This window comes from Carettochelys insculpta, chromosome 3, assembly GCF_033958435.1.
Source record: "Carettochelys insculpta isolate YL-2023 chromosome 3, ASM3395843v1, whole genome shotgun sequence".
Lineage (NCBI taxonomy): Eukaryota > Metazoa > Chordata > Testudines > Carettochelyidae > Carettochelys > Carettochelys insculpta.
In genome coordinates, this window is record NC_134139.1 from 24,346,263 (window position 1) to 24,364,093 (window position 17,831).

The 17,831-nt window shown below is 46.1% G+C and overlaps 1 protein-coding gene across 6 annotated transcripts in view; it reads right to left on the reverse strand.

Annotated features, from left to right (window-relative positions):
- The window catches only part of VRK2 (VRK serine/threonine kinase 2), an 84,548-nt gene that overhangs the window by 41,641 nt on the left and 25,076 nt on the right, over nucleotides 1-17,831 (reverse strand). For all 6 annotated transcript variants that reach the window (XM_074989477.1, XM_074989478.1, XM_074989479.1 and 3 more), the window contains one exon: nucleotides 7,655-7,787. In XM_074989477.1, coding sequence (XP_074845578.1) covers nucleotides 7,655-7,787 — 133 coding nt within the window. The remainder of the gene's footprint in view (nucleotides 1-7,654; nucleotides 7,788-17,831) is intronic.

The following is a 17,831-nucleotide window of genomic DNA, read 5'->3' on the forward strand; positions in this document are numbered from 1 at the left end:
CAGAAAGGGCTGCATGCAGCACTCAGCACATGCTCCCATGGACAGCACCACAGGAGACACTCCTGGGGAGGGGATGGGATGGGGGGAACTATACCTGGAGCATGCCCCACCCATGAGGGGACCCCTCAGTGCCCAGATTCCCCAGGACCTCCAGGCCATTGGGTGGGGAGGAGGCCCAGGGCCAGGTCTCAGGGCTGATGGGTTGTCTCTCTTTCCTCTTCTGTATTCATAGCTCCACCAACCAGGGTCTGGGCAAGCCCCAAACCAGCCACTGAGGGGGCTGGGGCACCCCCAACTCCATTGCCCACGTGGGACTGCAGCAGTGATCTATGCTGATAGCACTGAGAAGAAGCCACTGCGGCCAACAAGACTGCCTTGCAGGAGCAGAATGCCATCCTGTGGGAGTGGCAGGCAATCGGGCAGGAGGCCTAGGATGGAGTGGTGGGTGTCCTTCACACTCTCACCCGGGCTGTGACCGCCTGCCTGTCCCAGCCACCTGCTCCCTTGCCAGGCATTCCTGCAGCCCCTCCTGTAGCACCCCCTGAAGCCCCTGCCCTTGCTGCCTTGTTCCCACCCAACCCTCCCCCAGACATTGGCTCTTGGCCAGTGTGGCCCCCACTGAGACAGCCCCTTCTGACTCTCTTCCCACCCCCCCAGACCCTCTGTCAAGGCCAAGCCTGCTGCACCCTCCCCTGCCCCTCTCTCCCCATGTCCCCAGCCCCATCCCATTTCCAACAGGGACCCTGGACCCAGTGCATTAGGGACTCTAGCAGCCAGCACAGCTCACATCCTCCCACAGATGAGTAAGGTCCCCCAACCCTGGATCCTGCCCCAAGTTTAGATCCCCTCACCCCCAGCCCAGGACACCCCTCCAAGTTCAGGTCCCTGTACCCTGACCAGGACCCCAGCATGTACATAGTTCCCCCTAATATATAGCTCCCTGTATATTTTTCCCTTGTAAGACACATTCAATATTTAAGTAAATGTTTCATTGTTCACCACCCCTGTGTCCCGTGCGATTGGTGGGGGAGTGATGGGGGGGTGCAGGGGGGGAGCAGTGGAGTGTGGGTGTCAGGGGAGGAGTCATGGAGAAGGGTGCTTTGGGGAGGGTGATCAAGGTACCCTAGTGAAAGCCTCCCCGAGGGCCTCCCTGACCTGCACCATGTCCTGGTGCACCTGGCGCCATGGAGCCTGGGCCAGCTGCTCAGAGCCAGGGTCGGCCTTGGCAGCCCACCCCACATGAATCTATCCTGCTTGCTTTCCACAACACTGTGGCGAGTGTAGTATGCCCCCCCCCACCACAGTGGGTACATTGTGGAGGCCAACCTCCAACCGTGTGAGGAGACACTGAAAGCACCCCTTCAGGTGCCCAAATACCCACTCATCAGCACTGTGGGCCTCGCTGAGGTGGGCACTGAATAAGTCCGGCTAGGGTCAGTGTGGCCTGCGTTGGGTCATATGAACCACAGGTGCAGGAGGTAAGTGGCACTGCCACGATGGAGGAGGGCATGGTTGTGTCCTTGACCAGGAGCTCCTGCAGGGGATATAGGTCCCCTCCTGCATCCTGCGCCTAAGGCACGAGTTCCTGAATGCCCAGGCATCCTGGGCTTGGCCAGCCCAACCCACCTAGACGTCCATGAATCATCCTTTGGCATCTACAAGGGCCTAGGGCACCACAGAGTGGCACCCCTCTCAGTTGATAAAATCACCCATGCTGTGGTCCAAGGCCTGGATCGCAATGGGGTCCCACCCAGTATGCTAAAGCAGTTGGGGAACCCCAGCACAGAGAATCCTGCAATGGTGACGTCAAGGTCCTCTACCCAGACGAGTTGCTGCAGGAGGATGGTGTTTATTGCCCTGTCATCCTGCGTTGGATAGACAGCAAACAGGCCTGTGAGTGCGTGGGCAGGGTGCTCCAGGCCCCCCCAGTCCCTGACCCCTGCACTCTGCATGGTCCCCCCCCCTTCCCCCCCCCAACCCCTGCATGGCCCCCTCCCTCTGGGGCCCCTTTACCGAGGAGTCTCCTCTGCCCTCCCCATGGCAGATGTGTGACCCAAGCATGGCTTATCTTCATGAGGATGGCCCCAACAGTCACTTTGCCCCAAACTGGTGCCTGCCTTACTGGTGGCTGTCCAGGGTGGCCAGTCTCCAAATCGCAATAGCAACATGCTTCTCCAGGGGAGCGTGAGCTGCACGGAGGTGTCCTGGCGCTGGAGGGCAGGGGCAAGCCTGTGACATAGCTCTAGAAACAACCACTTGGTCACGTGGAAGTTCTGGAGTCAACAATCATTATCCCACTCCCCATGACTAGGTAGTCCCACCACTCAGCACTGGTCGGATACCTCCACAGGCCTGGGGGAGGGGGCGTGGATGTCGCCCCATGGAGGCGGCATGCAGGAAGGCAGCTAGGTAGCTGGTCCCATGGAGTCATTGGAGGATGGTGATGAGCACTGTGGCCAGCAGGCCGATCACAGCCTGGAGGAGTTCCCCGTGGGGGAATTGCTGGGGATCCATGGGGATCTCCATAGTGGCTGCTGGGGTCTGCTGTGCTGCAGGCAACCTGGCAGCTCTCAGCATGTATATAAACATTTAAATTAAATGCGTTCAAAGAATACCATTCATCAGAGCCGCACATAAAGCACTCAAAAGTTAGGAAAAGCCAGAATCATGGCTGCCTGTGCAACCCTATCTTACTCTTTTTGTGCCTACACATGATACAGTCTAACTATTCATCACTTAAAAAGCAGTCCAGTAGCACCTTAAAGACCAACAAAATAATTTATTAGGTGATGAGCTTTCATGGGACAGACCCACTTCTTCAGATCACAGCCATATCAGAACAGACTCAATATTTAAGGCACAGAGAACCAAAAATAGTAATCAAAGTCGACAAATCAGAAAAATATTATCGAGGTGAGCAAATCAGAGAATAGAGGGGCAGGGGGTCAAGAATTAGATAAAGCCAAGTATGCATAAGAGCCCCTATAATGACCTAGAAAATTCCCATCCCAGTTCAAACCATGTGTTAACGTGTCGAATTAGCACGGCTCTCTCTCTGTTACTCTTCATCACTTACTGATGCTCCCATAAGAACAGTTTCATTCACTGCACAGGACAGCTTGGGCTCAAGGAACAAATGAAGAGAACGATAAGGCTGTCTTGTCTGTAGGTCCTTTGCCCATTTGTTTCTGAAGCTGTAAGTTTCCTAGTGACAGAGAGAGGACTGCACGTACAGCAAGGCCTTAGAATCACAGAATACTAGAACTGGAAGGGATTCTAGAGGTCATCAGTTCCAGTCCCCTTAAGACAGGTGAATACCACCTTAGCTAAGAGTATTCTTTCTACCCCTGCCTTTGCTAAAGACTTCTTACAATGCTGGGAAACCCACTCGAACCAAACTTTTCACAGGTGGCCGCTAACTTGGCATTGCTCATTTTCTAACTGCCCAGTTTGAGACACCAGATTTGCAGAGTATCGGAGGGGTAGCCGTGTTAGTCTGGATCTGTAACAGCAACGAAGGGTCCTGTGGCACCTTACAGACTAACAGAAAAGTTTTGAGCATGAGCTTTCGTGAGCACAGACTCACTAGAGATACTGACAACTGCCACTCCAGTCAATGTAAGCTGTGCACAGACTGTATCATGCAATGCCACGGAATGCTAAACTCTCGGGGGTGGGGCGGGGGCGGAAATCAACCTTCAGTTGGGCACCCAAAATCAGTGGACACTTAAAAATTCTGGCCTTAAAACTCTCAGTACTTGGGTTCTGATTTTAAAATGAGAACTTTTCCCTAGTGCACAGCCATGGCAGGCAAATACTCCATTCTTTAATATCCGAGAATCACTCACATTGTAAGTAATGTAATACTTCTGTGTTCAGAACAGGGTCTGAAAAGTGTACAAGATGTACAGCACAAGACCCCACACTTAAAATGAAGATAAAAAGAAATACTAAAAAACTGCCCATTCGGTAAGCACCACTGATTCTGTGCACAGAATGAGGCTGGGAGCCGGCTGAAAAACTAGCATGTAATCATGTAATTAAAGACTGTAACACAACACAAATGCACAAAGCGGCTGAATTCAAAGTGGACAGTCAACCAGCCCTCTAGCATTTCCTGTCTTTCAAGCGTCGATTTTGCAACCTTAATGGGGTTTTTGGTTGTTGTTTTATTGTTTACTGTAAGACACGTATGTGTGCGCGGGCATATAGACTCTTATCTCATCAGCAGCAACAATGACAATAGGTCAGACTCCCCAGGGGAGGCCAGGACTGCTCACACCAGGGGTCAGCAACCTGCAACTCCAGAGCCACATGCAGCTCTTTAAGGAGTCATTTGCGGCTCCGGGTGCTGCTGCTGGTGGCTCCTCTTGCAGCTCCCTGCCCTTCTGTGCTGAAACAACGGAACTAAATTGAATTAGTTTAACAGTCAGAAGTGTGGATGGAGGGATCTGGCCATTAAATCAGTTCAATTTAGTTCCATTATTTCAGCATGGCAGGGCAGGGAGCTGCTGATGCTCCAGGTGGGGCAAGTGAGCAGGAGAGCTGGGGGGGAGCGAAAGCCAAGTCTGCCCCTGCCAGAGCCACACACCCTGCTTAGTAGGCGGCGGGGAGGAGCAGTGGCAGCACACACGCAGCTGGAGGAACTCGCTGGTTGAGGCAGGTTAATCCTGGGTTTGAGGCTGAGGTGGGTTAATCCTGGGGATGGGGGGGCTGGTTTGGGACTGAGAGGGGTTAAGCCTGAGGATTGGGGGTGTGCGGACGGTGAAAGTAATTTAAACTTTCCAATTGGTACAAATCATTGTATGGATGCACTTCTTAAAATGGGGGTGACAAACAGTGCAATTTGACATTATCATATAAGTACTTTCCGGTATTCACATGCGTTGCGGCTGTTGAAGTACTGATTTTGTAACCAAATTTGAAAAAAATGGCTCTTCTCGCTATCTTGGTTGCAGACCCCTGGCTCTCACAAACCTGGCACACTCTCCCTTGCACAGCTCAATGGCGGCCCAGAGCCATAGGTGCTAGAGACTCCCCGTCGCACCAGGTGCCTTCACAACCCCCTTGGAAAAGGTAATATGGTCTCAGTCTATATTAACTTCCATGACAAACGTGCAGGGCTGAAGGAGGAGATTGCTGCCTGGACTCTGGTCTCGCCCCCGCTGCAGAACCCAGACCTGTAGCATGTACTCTGCAGGTTCTTAGATGGGACAGCAGGTCCAATAAGGGTCTTTTCTTACCCCACATAGTTCGAAGTGGAAAAGCCCACATCCTTCACAATAACTAGTACCTAAAGTGAATCCTCAACTGGTGCAAATTAGCAAAGATCTATTGCTTATGTCAGCTGAGGGGCTGTCCCCCGGTCCTTATATGGTCTGGCATCAGGCCCTGCAGACTTCTCTCGTGGGGCAAACCGTGTCCCTCAGGCTTGACACTGAGAAGAAACTGCAATGAAGGGATCTTTGTGGAGAGCTCTTTTTCTACAACCCTTGCCATTTCACCCACCTCCACATTAGCTTGTACCAGAGACGGAGACCATCTGACCTCTGATTTTGCTTTCTTAAAGAATGAATAATTCACCCACCAACCATTACCGTCCCGCCAAAAGGGGGGAGGAAATAAAAATTGCATCCTCTTTACAGGACAAAGATTCTCAACTGTCTCCTGTTCACCAGGAAACTAAGCCCACTAATATGTGTGCCCAATGCTCAGTGCCAACTGCTTCTACCAAACTGTCCCAACCAACCTCCAGCTTCTCCTTTCTACAACATTCACACAGATCTCCAAGGGATTATTTTTAAAGTGATGCTTGTGCATCTAGTCACACAGCTCATACCATCTATTCAAGTATCAGAGGTAGATCTTTCTTGGATGGGTGTTGGGAAGGGACTGGAGCACATGCCCTCTTCACCGCAGAATGTCTTCAGCAGGTAAAGCTGTGCTTTTGTCTGAGCAGCATATATCTGACAGTCTTATTTCATTTTTCCTAATGACCAGCTTTAAACGATTGCAGGTTTTAACAGCACTGGCAAATTATCAAGACCCTCTATATTACATGGTCAATGGTCCTTTTAATAGAAAAAGCAATAATATACAGTTGTTTGTGCCAACTAAATCTCATTAGAAAGTATTAGTTTAAAGTAACAGTTCAGCAGCAGCTATTAAGAAGCACAGATTTCTACAGCTATCATTTGTGACACTGTGGTCCTAGCACAGCTAGGAAAAGAAAGTGAGTCCATTCGTTCAGTTTTAGAAAATTTAGGAGAGGTGGGAGAATACTTAACAAAAATATTGTTTTGTAGCAGGAGTCAAAGTTTTTCAACAATCACCATTTTTCACTAGCATAGCATTAGAATTGACTTTTTGTCTTGCTGACATAGCAACGAAGGAAGTTGTGTTGCATTGACCATATTGATTGTGAACCATGCAGCCATCTGTGGGACTTCGCAACATATATTTTCCAACATTGACCTCCCACTCCCTTTTTCCATGGCTCTGTGGGTCTGCTATTGAATTTGGACAGCAGTGTAACAAACAGCTAAGGTTTAATTAATGGTAAATGAATACAAGACATAGGTTATGACTTTAACTAATTAGGGAATTGTTGAATTAAGTCTGCCTTGGAATGCAAGGCAGTACAATCAATATCCAATAAAAGGACTATGTATGTAATTTACCTGCAAATGTGTTTCCAATACCATCAAACTGAGTTTAAATAAGTAAGATATATGAAAGGCTACTGGTAAAGATTTCAAAAAGTTAACACTTTGTAGCTTTAAAAAAAGGATTCTCACTCTGGAGGAGGCAGTCTTGAAATCATCTGATACACAAACTGGGGGAGGAAAAGAGGTGTGAAACTGCATAAAAGGCATCTCTATCAGGCCACAGAAATTCTTCTTGATTAATGTGAACGTGCCCAACATCTTCCCATCTCTATGTTCTAGAGCATTAACAACTCAAACCACCGTACAACAGCATTATCAATATAAACGACGGGCCAAGCTTAAATGCAAGTTTCTTTTGTAACTTCCTCTTTCACCAGCCAGCTCACCCCATCCATTATTCTCTAAGGCTGTGTCTACACGGGCACAGCTCTTCGAAAAAGCCATGCTAATGGCCATTTTGAAGATTACTAGTGAGGTGCTGAATTGAATATTCAGCGCCTCATTAGCATTAGGACACTTCCAGACGCAGCTACACGGGGGTCCTTTTCGAATGGACCCCACACCTTTTGAAATCCCCTTATCCCGATCACTGATCGAAATAAGGCGATTTCGAAAGGGGCGGGTCCTTTTTGAAAAGGACCCTTGTGTAGCCGCACTGAGCCGTGCGCTTTTGAAAGCGGGGCTTTCGAAGCGCCACGGCCGGAAGTGTCCTAATGCTAATAAGGCACTGACTATTCAATTCAGCGCCTCATTAGTAATCTTCGAAATATGGCTATTTTGAAGATTTGTGCCCATGCAGACACAGCCTAAGTGTTAACACATTCCCCTTTCCCTGGCACCTGAAGGTGTGATAGAAGGTCATTACATAAAAGCTTGAGATCAACCATCACCAATACCCATCACTGCTCCATAGTGTACAACAATTCGCACAGCCTGATGACTTATTCCACAATCACTCTTCTGAAATTAAAAAAAAAGAAACCTACCTACTCCCTTGTGGGCATCTAAGCTGGTAAACTCTACCGTCCCATTATGGCCTTTTTTAGGATTTTCCTTATACTCTTTGTGGTTCCCATTGGGACAATATCTGTAGGCAAGTCCATAATCTGCAAGATAAACCTGGAAGACATGAAGAGACAAATGAATAATGCTTTTGTCCTTTGAAATATATAACCTTTATAATTAAGTTTTAAGAAGCTGATAGGTTAAGGACAATCTTAGATCTACATTTTATTAAACCAAATGGTGCCTTTGGATAAGGCATGTACAACTGGGTGTTGTAACAGCTGCCCTCCTCATTTAAATCCTTCTTCTACCATGCTCATATCTGATTTCAGAGTCAAGTAGAATTTCCATCTTTTTAATTTTGTTCTTAAGCTCTCTTCTCTCCGGGTGGGCACCTAAACATCATAAACCACAATATGTCTTATCTGTCCTCATGCCGCTAATGGGACCCCTTCCTCTCCTTACTAAACACACAGACCAGATCAAATCTTTCAACAGTTGAGCTTTCCTATATAAGCTCATAACAAGGAGGACTATAAAGTTGTAGAAAACGAGTGAAAGTCACTTAGTTTCTTCAAAACACAAAATCCCAGTTTGTATACAGCATTTATCACAATATTAGACTGGTTGTAGCCACACCATTGCTATTTTCATTGCTTGTAACTCAGTAATAGAACCAGTTTTTTTAAACAGGATGCAGGAAATTTAAGAATCAGAAATAAAAAGTTCTGTGGTTACACTGAAACATTTATGTTGATGATCTTTTAAAAATTATTTTCACACACAAGGCTAGCACATTTTTCAAGATTTTTGGCTCTATGTTCCCAAGTATCCAGAGAGAGGGCATATCCCCAAAGGGTAGAATACTACACCTGGTATGTGTTTCTTTTGTTTTTATTTTAATCTCCTTAAGCATTCAGCCATGTGAATGAATATTAATATTAGATTAGACTGAAGACACAAGGACTGCAGCAAGCCAAATGTTTTAAACAATCTAATCAAGCAATATTGTTTAATGTTAGAACAGCAGGCAGGAGAGGCAGCAGAACCCTGTTCTAGTCTCAATTTTATTATAATTAATGTCACACTGAGGAAATAAATTGATTTCACCATGCCTCAGTTTCCCCCATTTATGCAACGCAGGTAAGAATGCAGAAAATGTCTATTTTTGGTACAACAATGTTGCATGCTTATCAGACTTCTGGCCTTTACCCTATAACCACAAATGGGCAACCTAAATTCCATTTTGTAAAAATTCTTACGGCTTCTTACCATGGACTAGGCTGCAAGTTCACAGAAGAAAGATAGTGCAGTCCAGATTCTAAGTCCACTGAACTCAATTCAGAGACACTCATAAAAAGGCATTATAATGGAAGAATATAAGTAACTAGTTCTCTTACCATAACTGTTAGTAAACTTTTTCCTATTGAAACTGAAGTGAAAGAAAAAGTTACCTAGTAACCATGGCCAGCAGAAGAGTTTTCTGTGCTTTTAATTATATCACTGTTGGTGGGTTTCTCTCCTGCCCACATCCCACCCCAGGAAAACACAACATTTTGTATTTTGTAACACATTCTGTTAAATTACTGATTCTTGTTTGTGCTTCAGGCAGCTTCAGATTTTGGGCAGCTGGGGTCATGGTTTTACAGTTTTGGCTGCAGGATCTGTGCTTATTTGGAGCGTGTAAGCTGGGACGCAGCACTCTTCCTGCAGAGTGATGGCTTTTAAGATTACTGACTATAGTTTTCACCTGACAGACTACAGAAACTGTGACACAAAATTAAAGACTGTAGGCATCACTACGAAATCTGGGACAAAGCGCACACTTTGCTGGGTTGACCCACTTGATTTTCTCCTGTGTTCTCCAGCGTATTCTAGATGTTCTGGCACCTGCCCTAATCTAGCCTGAAATCAGTAATGCACTGAGTCAGAGTGGCTGAGAACAGATTTAAACCACCATATCATCAATCTCAGTGATGTGGAGGGAAGCCTCCTACACACTGTGTGGGCTGTGGTGGAGAAAGGTAAGATGTGTTCTTCCCTGGTGAAGCAGCAGCCTTTGGATTTTGCCTGACTGTAGATCTTTAGCAGGGATAGCTGGGCAGGTACAGCTCAAAGGACACCAAACTGAACCAGCCCCTGAAAAAGCATGGGCAAGTTTTATATTAATTTAACTGCTTTCCAGCACATCAGAGATGCAACAGAGCGGCGTGAGTAAAAGTAATCGACATCTCTGCACTTGCTGCCCAGATGAAACCACAGGGTAAGTCTACATAGCAATTAAATACAGGTCTGGCCCATGTCAGCTGACTCCAGCTTGTGGGGCTCAGACTACAGGTCCATAAAACTGTGGTGCCTAGGATCAGCCTTAGGCTGGTGTACAGGCTCTGGGATCCTGCAAGGGGTGAGGGAGGGTCCCAGAACCCCAGCTCCAGCACAAACTCGAGTATCTACACCACAAGTTTGCAGTCTGAGCACAAGCCCACAGCACAGCTGGGGGTATGTAATTACAGAGTAGAGATACCCACAGAGTGCTGGCGAACTCACAAGTAAACACCTCTACTCAACAACCACCCACGTCTTGAAAAGTATCTGAACATTGTGATCACTAGTAAGCCAAACTGTTGGTAGTGTAGTGTGGTTCCCCAGTCAAGTTCTAAATGATTCCAGGGTAGGAGCTTCTACCACCTTCCTTGGGAGACTCCCACAACTTTCACCATCAGCCCCTTTCCCCATGATCATGGGGTTGATTCCGTACCTGTGAAGTTAATTGCAAAACTCCCCTTAATTGCAATGGAGATAGGATTTTGCCCTGGAAATTTTATCACCAACTTCAGACAGAGCAAAAGTAGACCCAAGTAGTCTAAATGATCCTTTTCTTAATTCGTCTCATTACTCACAATTACATTCCTTGTGCCATGCTAAAAAAACCTTCCCCTCCAACCTCTTTTTCAGATTTTGATATTGCACTCACTACAGTCACCACTGGAAGGGTGGGAAGGAGAACTTCTGAGTGAAATAAAGAAAACTGAATACTTATGTTAAGTACAACATTAGCCCATACCATGGCATAAAACAACAATTTGTTCACTGATTACATTGCAAGACCCAAAGAAAACAGGATCAGGTGTAAGAAATAAGAAAAGCACAGTATGTAGGTAAGCATCTCAGACAGAAGAAATATAATGGAAAACTAGGAAGTTGTCCCTCAAGAGCAAGGGGTTAAACTGGGTTTGTTCTGATTAATTTTTGTTCTGTTTTTTCACACACATATGCACTGGATCCAGCAGTTCTTAGCAATGCTTGCTATGGATTATAGGCCAGATTTGCAAAGTCTGACACTCAATTTCATGCATACCTAAGTGTGCCTATCTTACACATCCAATCACAGGATATGCATGCACAGATACGGCCAGTTATGTGCCTACCAGACCTAGGTACTCATTTGTATACATGAACACCTGGTCACAATGCTTATATTTTAAACAAATGTTAAATAACAAATTACACGGGATATTTATGCTACCCTAGACCGACTATTTAGACTATTCTACAGCACTCACTTTTAGACTTGTGATGGTTGGATACCAACCCCACTCTGAGCTAGAATGGATTAACAACAGCCTACGGCCTTGCCCTGCTTCTCCTACTAAAACAGTCAAACCTAGAGGGAAGAGTCAAAAGAGCAAACCATGGGTCAGCTGGGAGCTGATTCTCATTCAGTGAGAGAGCTCTGTCTGGAACTCAGGAGCAGAGTAGAACCTCTCCTGGGACAGAGCCTCCCTGAAGGAAGGTAGGCTTGCAAGGAGCAGCTACACTCTTGCTGCAATCTGTCCTGTAGCAGAACAGCCTGGGTGGCGGAAAGCGCTAAGAAGCTCTGCAGTAGACCTGGGACAGAGGCTTACAGCGGGAGTAGCTGAAACTCAGGAAGAGGCTGTGGGAAAAGCCCATGACAGGGTAAGGTAAGTAAGTGGCCCAGCAAAGTAATAAGGCATTGGCACAGAAAGCACTTGACTGCTTATTAAAGGGTCTCTGGCCTGGAACCAGTGGAAAGAGGGGACCAGGATTTCTCTATCACCCCACATGGAAAGTGGAGTGGAAACGTACCCTGACAAGCTGTAAGTACTTCTGAAACCCTGGGATATGATCTAGTAAGTCTGGACTTGGACTAAGCTGAAGGGCTGTTAGTTGTTGGACTACTGATTTACGCTCGAAGGGGTGGGACTGTGTGTATCCTGCCCAGAGGGCTGAGTTGCAAGAAGCTGCAGACAACTGCTAAGCCAGGGCAGCTGTCAGTAGGAGGGGAGCCAGCTAAACCACTCCCAGCTACCAGAGGGTTCACCAGCTATTAAGTCACATGTTCATAAGATTCCTTGACATAATTATATTTTTAGATGCACACATCGGGTGCCAGCTATTGAGTTGATGCTAATGCCCCAAATTCCTGATTTGTTTTCTGATTGTCCCCAGGAATTTATTACCACCATCAGTGTATATAGTACTGTACTGATACAGGAGCCCTCCCAAAAGTGATCAACATAAAGTCGTGAGTTGGAACGTTACTGTAAAAAAAAAATCCAGACTGAAAAGGCTCCTATCATCAGACTGCACCTCCTCAAAGGTGGTTTTAGAGAAGATGCTCGGCATACAGTCACTGATTCAACCATGGAAACTGGAGATGGGGCCCTCACAGCAACCACAGTGGAGTGTGGAGCAGCTTGGCTGAGTAGCCTACTCAGGCCAAAGGAAGGGGAAGATGCTCTTCTTCTGTTTTCTGTTCTCCCCAGTTCTGCCCCTTACTTTAACACCTGGGGTACAGTGCCTGTGAGGGTGCTCTGTGTAGCTGGACTGGTGTGAAATTACACACTAAGGGGAGGAGTGGGTTAGAAGTCAAAGAGAAAGCCCAAATGAAATTTCTGAATGGAGCTGGGAGAAAAAGGGAGTATAACAATGCACCAGGGTAGAAATTTAGGCACTGACAGAGCTATAGAGACACTTGAAGGCTGGGGCCAGGGCAAGGATGAATCATAAGAAAAGAAAAAACATTAGCGAGAGAGCAGAGAAGGAGATGGCAGAAAACAGTGAGAACAGCGGTCAGGAAGGTAGTCTGGGCAGCAAAGGAAAGCTGGAAAAGTTCAGAAAGAAAGAGGCTGAGGAGTGGCAAGAGCACAGGGAAAGTGCTGTGTTGCGGAGGGAAGATACAGGGTTTGCTAAACTTCAGGTCTTGATTCACTGTGGTCAACAAAAGGAAACAAAAAAGTCATCTTGACTTGTATAAACAGCTAAGCACCAGGAATACTGTGAACTGAATTTCATTAGTGTGTAAAGACCCTGAATATTCATGAGGTCATTGGCATACATAACAATGAGCTAGGAATTCCTAGAAACAGAAATAAATGGCTATGTTCAGGCATTAGACACTTCTTAGCTTGAACAAACTGATAAAGGCAGTGTTGGCTGACCCCTTCCCTCTGGGCATTAAGAGAGCTGCACAACAGAACCATTGGCATCTTCATGATCCTAGCTGTCCTGTGACGCCCTCCATTAAGTCCCTCCATCAGCTCATCAAGGGGGAAGTCCTTGATATATCCAGGACACAAGTGGGCCAGTAAGCATGTCAAGATGTTGCTATAAAAATCAGCAGAGTCTGAAGCAGTTTTTGGGACATGAAATTTAAATTCTCTGCCTCCCTTCTTGTGTATCTCTTCATCCCCATTTTAGCTCCTCTCTCTTTCTGCCTGGCTTCTGTATAAATCAATTCCAATTAACTTTTGGAATTAACTAAACTCCATGATATCAAAGCTATAATGATCCAGACCCACTGAGATAGTGTACACAGGCTTCCCCAGTATTGGGAGAGGACTGATAGAAAGAATTGTGCCAGCCTCTGATCATACCTGATCAGGAAGCAAGTGCAAATTCAAAGGCAAAAATCAAATTTTTGCAGTTGCTGGGTCAGTGCACTGTATCTTCCCTGTAATATATGGACTAAAGAAGCAACAGAGACAGACATTTCCTTTTTCTGCCATCTGTTGTAAGAGTTTGTTTTGTCTGCTTAAAGAGCAGGAATAATCCTGACAAGTGCGAAGTCAAATCCAATAGAGGATTAATTTTTCCCCCTCCCACAGAGACTGCACCATAATCTTACCAATACAGTAAAACTACGAGTTACGCGGGGGAGTGGTGGGGGGGTTGCGTTCCTGCAACCCTGGCGTAACTCAAATTTTCATGCAAATTGGGGGGTGGGGAGACAGGAACCAGGCTGCAGCGTGGTTCCCAGTTCCCTTGGGCTTACAGGAGCTGGGAGACTGACCACATGCTGGTCACTTTTCCAGCTCCTGCAAGCATCAAGGAGACAGGAACCAAGTGGCAGCCTAGTTCCCAGCTCCCCTTCGCTTTGGCGAATCCAGGAAACTGATCATCCATATGCTGGTGACTTTCCTGGGTCCTGCAAGCAGCGGGGAGATGGGAACTGAGCGGCAGCCTGGTTCCAAGCTCCCCGCTGCTTGTGGAACCCAGGAAACTGACCAGCCCAACAGAGTTCTCCCTGCCTGCCTGTTTCTCCCTTCCCCCAGCCCCGCGGCTGTAAGGCTGACATCTGTGCCACTGGTAGAAGGCAGGGAAAGGACTTTTAGACTGCCTATCTGCCTGCAGACTGACAGCTGTGTGGCTGGGGGAAGGCAGGGAGAAGGGGCAGCTAGGCAGGCTGACAGCTGCAGAGCAGCTTCAGGTTGTGCTTAACTCACATAAAAGCGAGTTACGCGCAACTTGAAACCGTACATTTTGAGGGTTTACTGTACCAAAAGTCAACATTTATCTCTGAAAGATTTTATTCGCTGTAAAGCAAAGGAAAGGGAACTTTCCAAGAATCAATAGCCACTTTGGAAATCAAAATATTTTAAAATGTCTGTTATTAATTGCTGTACACTTAATCAACATGAGAACATTTTTACAGCATGGCTGCCCAGGAAAACAGGCTGTAACACAACCTGCAATGAACTTTTTAATATTCTAATAGTAACATGGGGGTTTTAGTAATACTTTTAAGCCACAGACTCTCTCATTATCAAACAAGGGAAGTATTTTGGAAAAATAATTGATTAGGTAAGGCTCTCAAGAGTATTGCCAACTCCAGGAGTAGAAAAACTGTAATTCAAGAACCTGAAGTCCTGAGATTGGCTTAAAAACAATAAGCTTTTAAAAACACATTGAGAAAGAGTCCTCTTTATTTGCCATCTCGTGTTAGAATATGTAAGGGTCAAGTCTGCAAAGTTTCTTCTGCAGCCACCTGACCTAGAAACTTTATTTTATACATATATGACAGCTAAGATTATCAAAGACCACCTCACTCCAGCAGACGGGACTTTAAGAAAAAAAAATTCTCCAAGACTTGCAATACAATCTTGAGAGTTGGCAATGCTACAAATGTGAAATGTATGGATGCCTGCCCCAGTAATCCATAAAAATAATGACAGAATTAAGTGTTTTAAACAGACACCCTCTCAAGGCTTGTTTTACTTAAATCAATCTCTCTTTGATTTTACAGCATTTGTTTAATGGCAGTCAATCAGCTGTCCCTTTTAATAGCATCAGGATTGGAGGAGGTTAATTGATTCAGTTCTGTCATTTGGGGTCTATATTAATAATGCTCACTCTGCATCACCATCTAAGAAGTTATTGCTATGTAGTGATTGTGTTTAGGCCCTGCACAATGCTGAAATAGTGGGCTAAGTACTTCCCCTAGCAAATCACTGCCGCTCTGTCTGTCATTATGTTGGTTCCATGTAAAGAAACATATTGACTACAGAATTGCTCTTTTCAACTTTAACTCATTGAATGGCCTTGCTCCATCCTATTGACTGGATCGGCAGCAAGTTGGTCTTTCAGTTAGTGGGTTCTGTTATTCTGGCCAACTCCAAGCATTATTTGAAGGCTACTGAGTGACAGAGCTGTTGCTTTATTTGTTTCTCTGCCTTGCCAGAACAGCTAAGAGACATAACTATGAATTTAATAGTTATTTAATTGTTTATTTTAAAAAGAGGGCTTAAGAATTTTATTGGTCATAGTGCTAGTTTAGATTTTACGAGGATGCTTTAAAAGAAAACCATTTCAGAAATGCAAGATGTAAAGTAAAAAAGGGAAAGATTTCCGTTAAAATTACTATAATGCAGAATAGCAAAACTTTCAAAAAGAGAATGTGGAAAATCAGAGTAAGTTTTATCAGTATGAAGTTATACATTTAGAAAGGTTCTCATAGTAATCAAATACGCTAAAGGATAAATTTTGGAGCCCTATATGCAGATTGGCATGCTAAATATGCATGCACAAATCTTAATCACATGTTCAATGAACAAATGTCAATTATGGGTGTAAATGTATATACATAGTTCAGAAAGCAGAGACCTGCCTACATCTCTGAAACACAACACAGAATAAGAAGAGGGTTTACTTCTTCCATAACTGGTGTTCTTTGAGATGTGTTTCTCAAGTGCACTCTTTGGCAGGTACATGTGCTCACCACATGCACCACTGTTAGAAAGAACCACTGAGGTGTTCTGCCAGCATGTTCCTGATGAAGGAAGGTACAAGGCTTCCAGATGGATTTAATGCTGAAAGCAGAAGCCCCACAGACGAAGGGCCTCTAGGCACAGGGCTGAAAACCAAGCCACTCCTAGTCTGCTGACACAGAATATGGATGCCATGGTGTCCATCAGCACCTGCACTGCCTGACTAGACAGGTGGGGAAGGAATAGTGTGCAGGTCAGCTGAATGTCTCAGAGCTCCCTGACATTTGTATGAAGCAAGAGTTCTCCCATGGACAATACGCTCTACGTGCACAGTGTGCCCTGATGCACGCCCTACTCCATTTGAGGTCTGATGCATTCAATATTAGTGGCCTCCTGGGTTGCAGGCTTGTGACTGGCATACCTTCCAATATCATCCTGTAGGGCAGTATCTACAGAGGCACTGGAAGGATCTTGTCCAGGTGATGTCCGACCATAGAGTTGACCGTTGCCAGCTATAATTGAAGGGGGCAGAGCCTGAGCCTGGTGTGCTGAATGATGTAAGTGAAGGCAAGCATATGCCCTAGGACGAAGAGACAAACCCAGGCAGTAGCGAGTGGGTGGGCAGGAAGATTGGCAATGAGCTCTGAAACTGGCTTCTGCCACAAAGGCTCTGGACTGGGTCATGTTTAGGACCACTCCCATACATTCTATCCCTTAAACTGGAAGCGACATTGATTTTTCTTTTTTATCAACGGGCCCAGAGCTTCACAGGCAGCCTGTAATGTCTCGATGCTGTGCTGAACCTGACCTTCTGAGAAGCCCTTCATGAACCAACTGTCAAGGTACGTGGAGATCTGAATGCCTCAGTGCCTGAGGTAGGCTACCGTTAATGACATGTACTTTGTGCAAGCCATGACTAAGCCAAAAGACAGCACTGCAACTTGACAGTGCACCAACCCAACCAGGAAGCATGGAAACCGCCTGAGGCCAGGAAAAATATCAAAATGTGGAACTATGTATGTGTCCTCCACATTGAGGACGGCATACCAGTGTCCGGGATCAAGAGACAGAATGATGGAGGCCAGGGAGACCATATAGAACTTCATCTTCGTGAGGTATTTGTTGAGGATCTGCAGGTCTAGACTGGGGTGCAGCCCCTCCTCCCCCCCCCCCGCCCCGCATGGCCTGTGGCATATATAAAAAAGAAAAAAAAAAAAAAAAAAAGAATAAAACACATTTCCCCTGCAGTGCTTTAGAACCTTTCCCCACTGGTTCCATTCACCGAAGGCTTTGGACATCCTGATTGAGCAGATGCTCATGAGAAGGGCTGCTGACAAGGCACTGGGAAGAGAGGTGTGAGGGGGTATAGAAATGAACTGAAGGATATAGCCTGTTGCGACTGTGCTGAGCACTCATGAGTCCAATGTTTATAAGTGCCCAGGCAGGGAGGAAGGCAGATAAACACTTGTTCGAAAGATGCTAATGAGGCACTGCAATGAATATGCAGTGCCTCATTAGCATAATGGCAGCCGCAGTGATTCGAAAGTGCGGCTTTTTGAATCGCGTGCCACCCGTGGAGACGGGACCTTCTGAAAGGACCCCCTCTTCTAGTTTTCGAAAGCCCGTCTTATGATCACCAGATAGGAAGAAG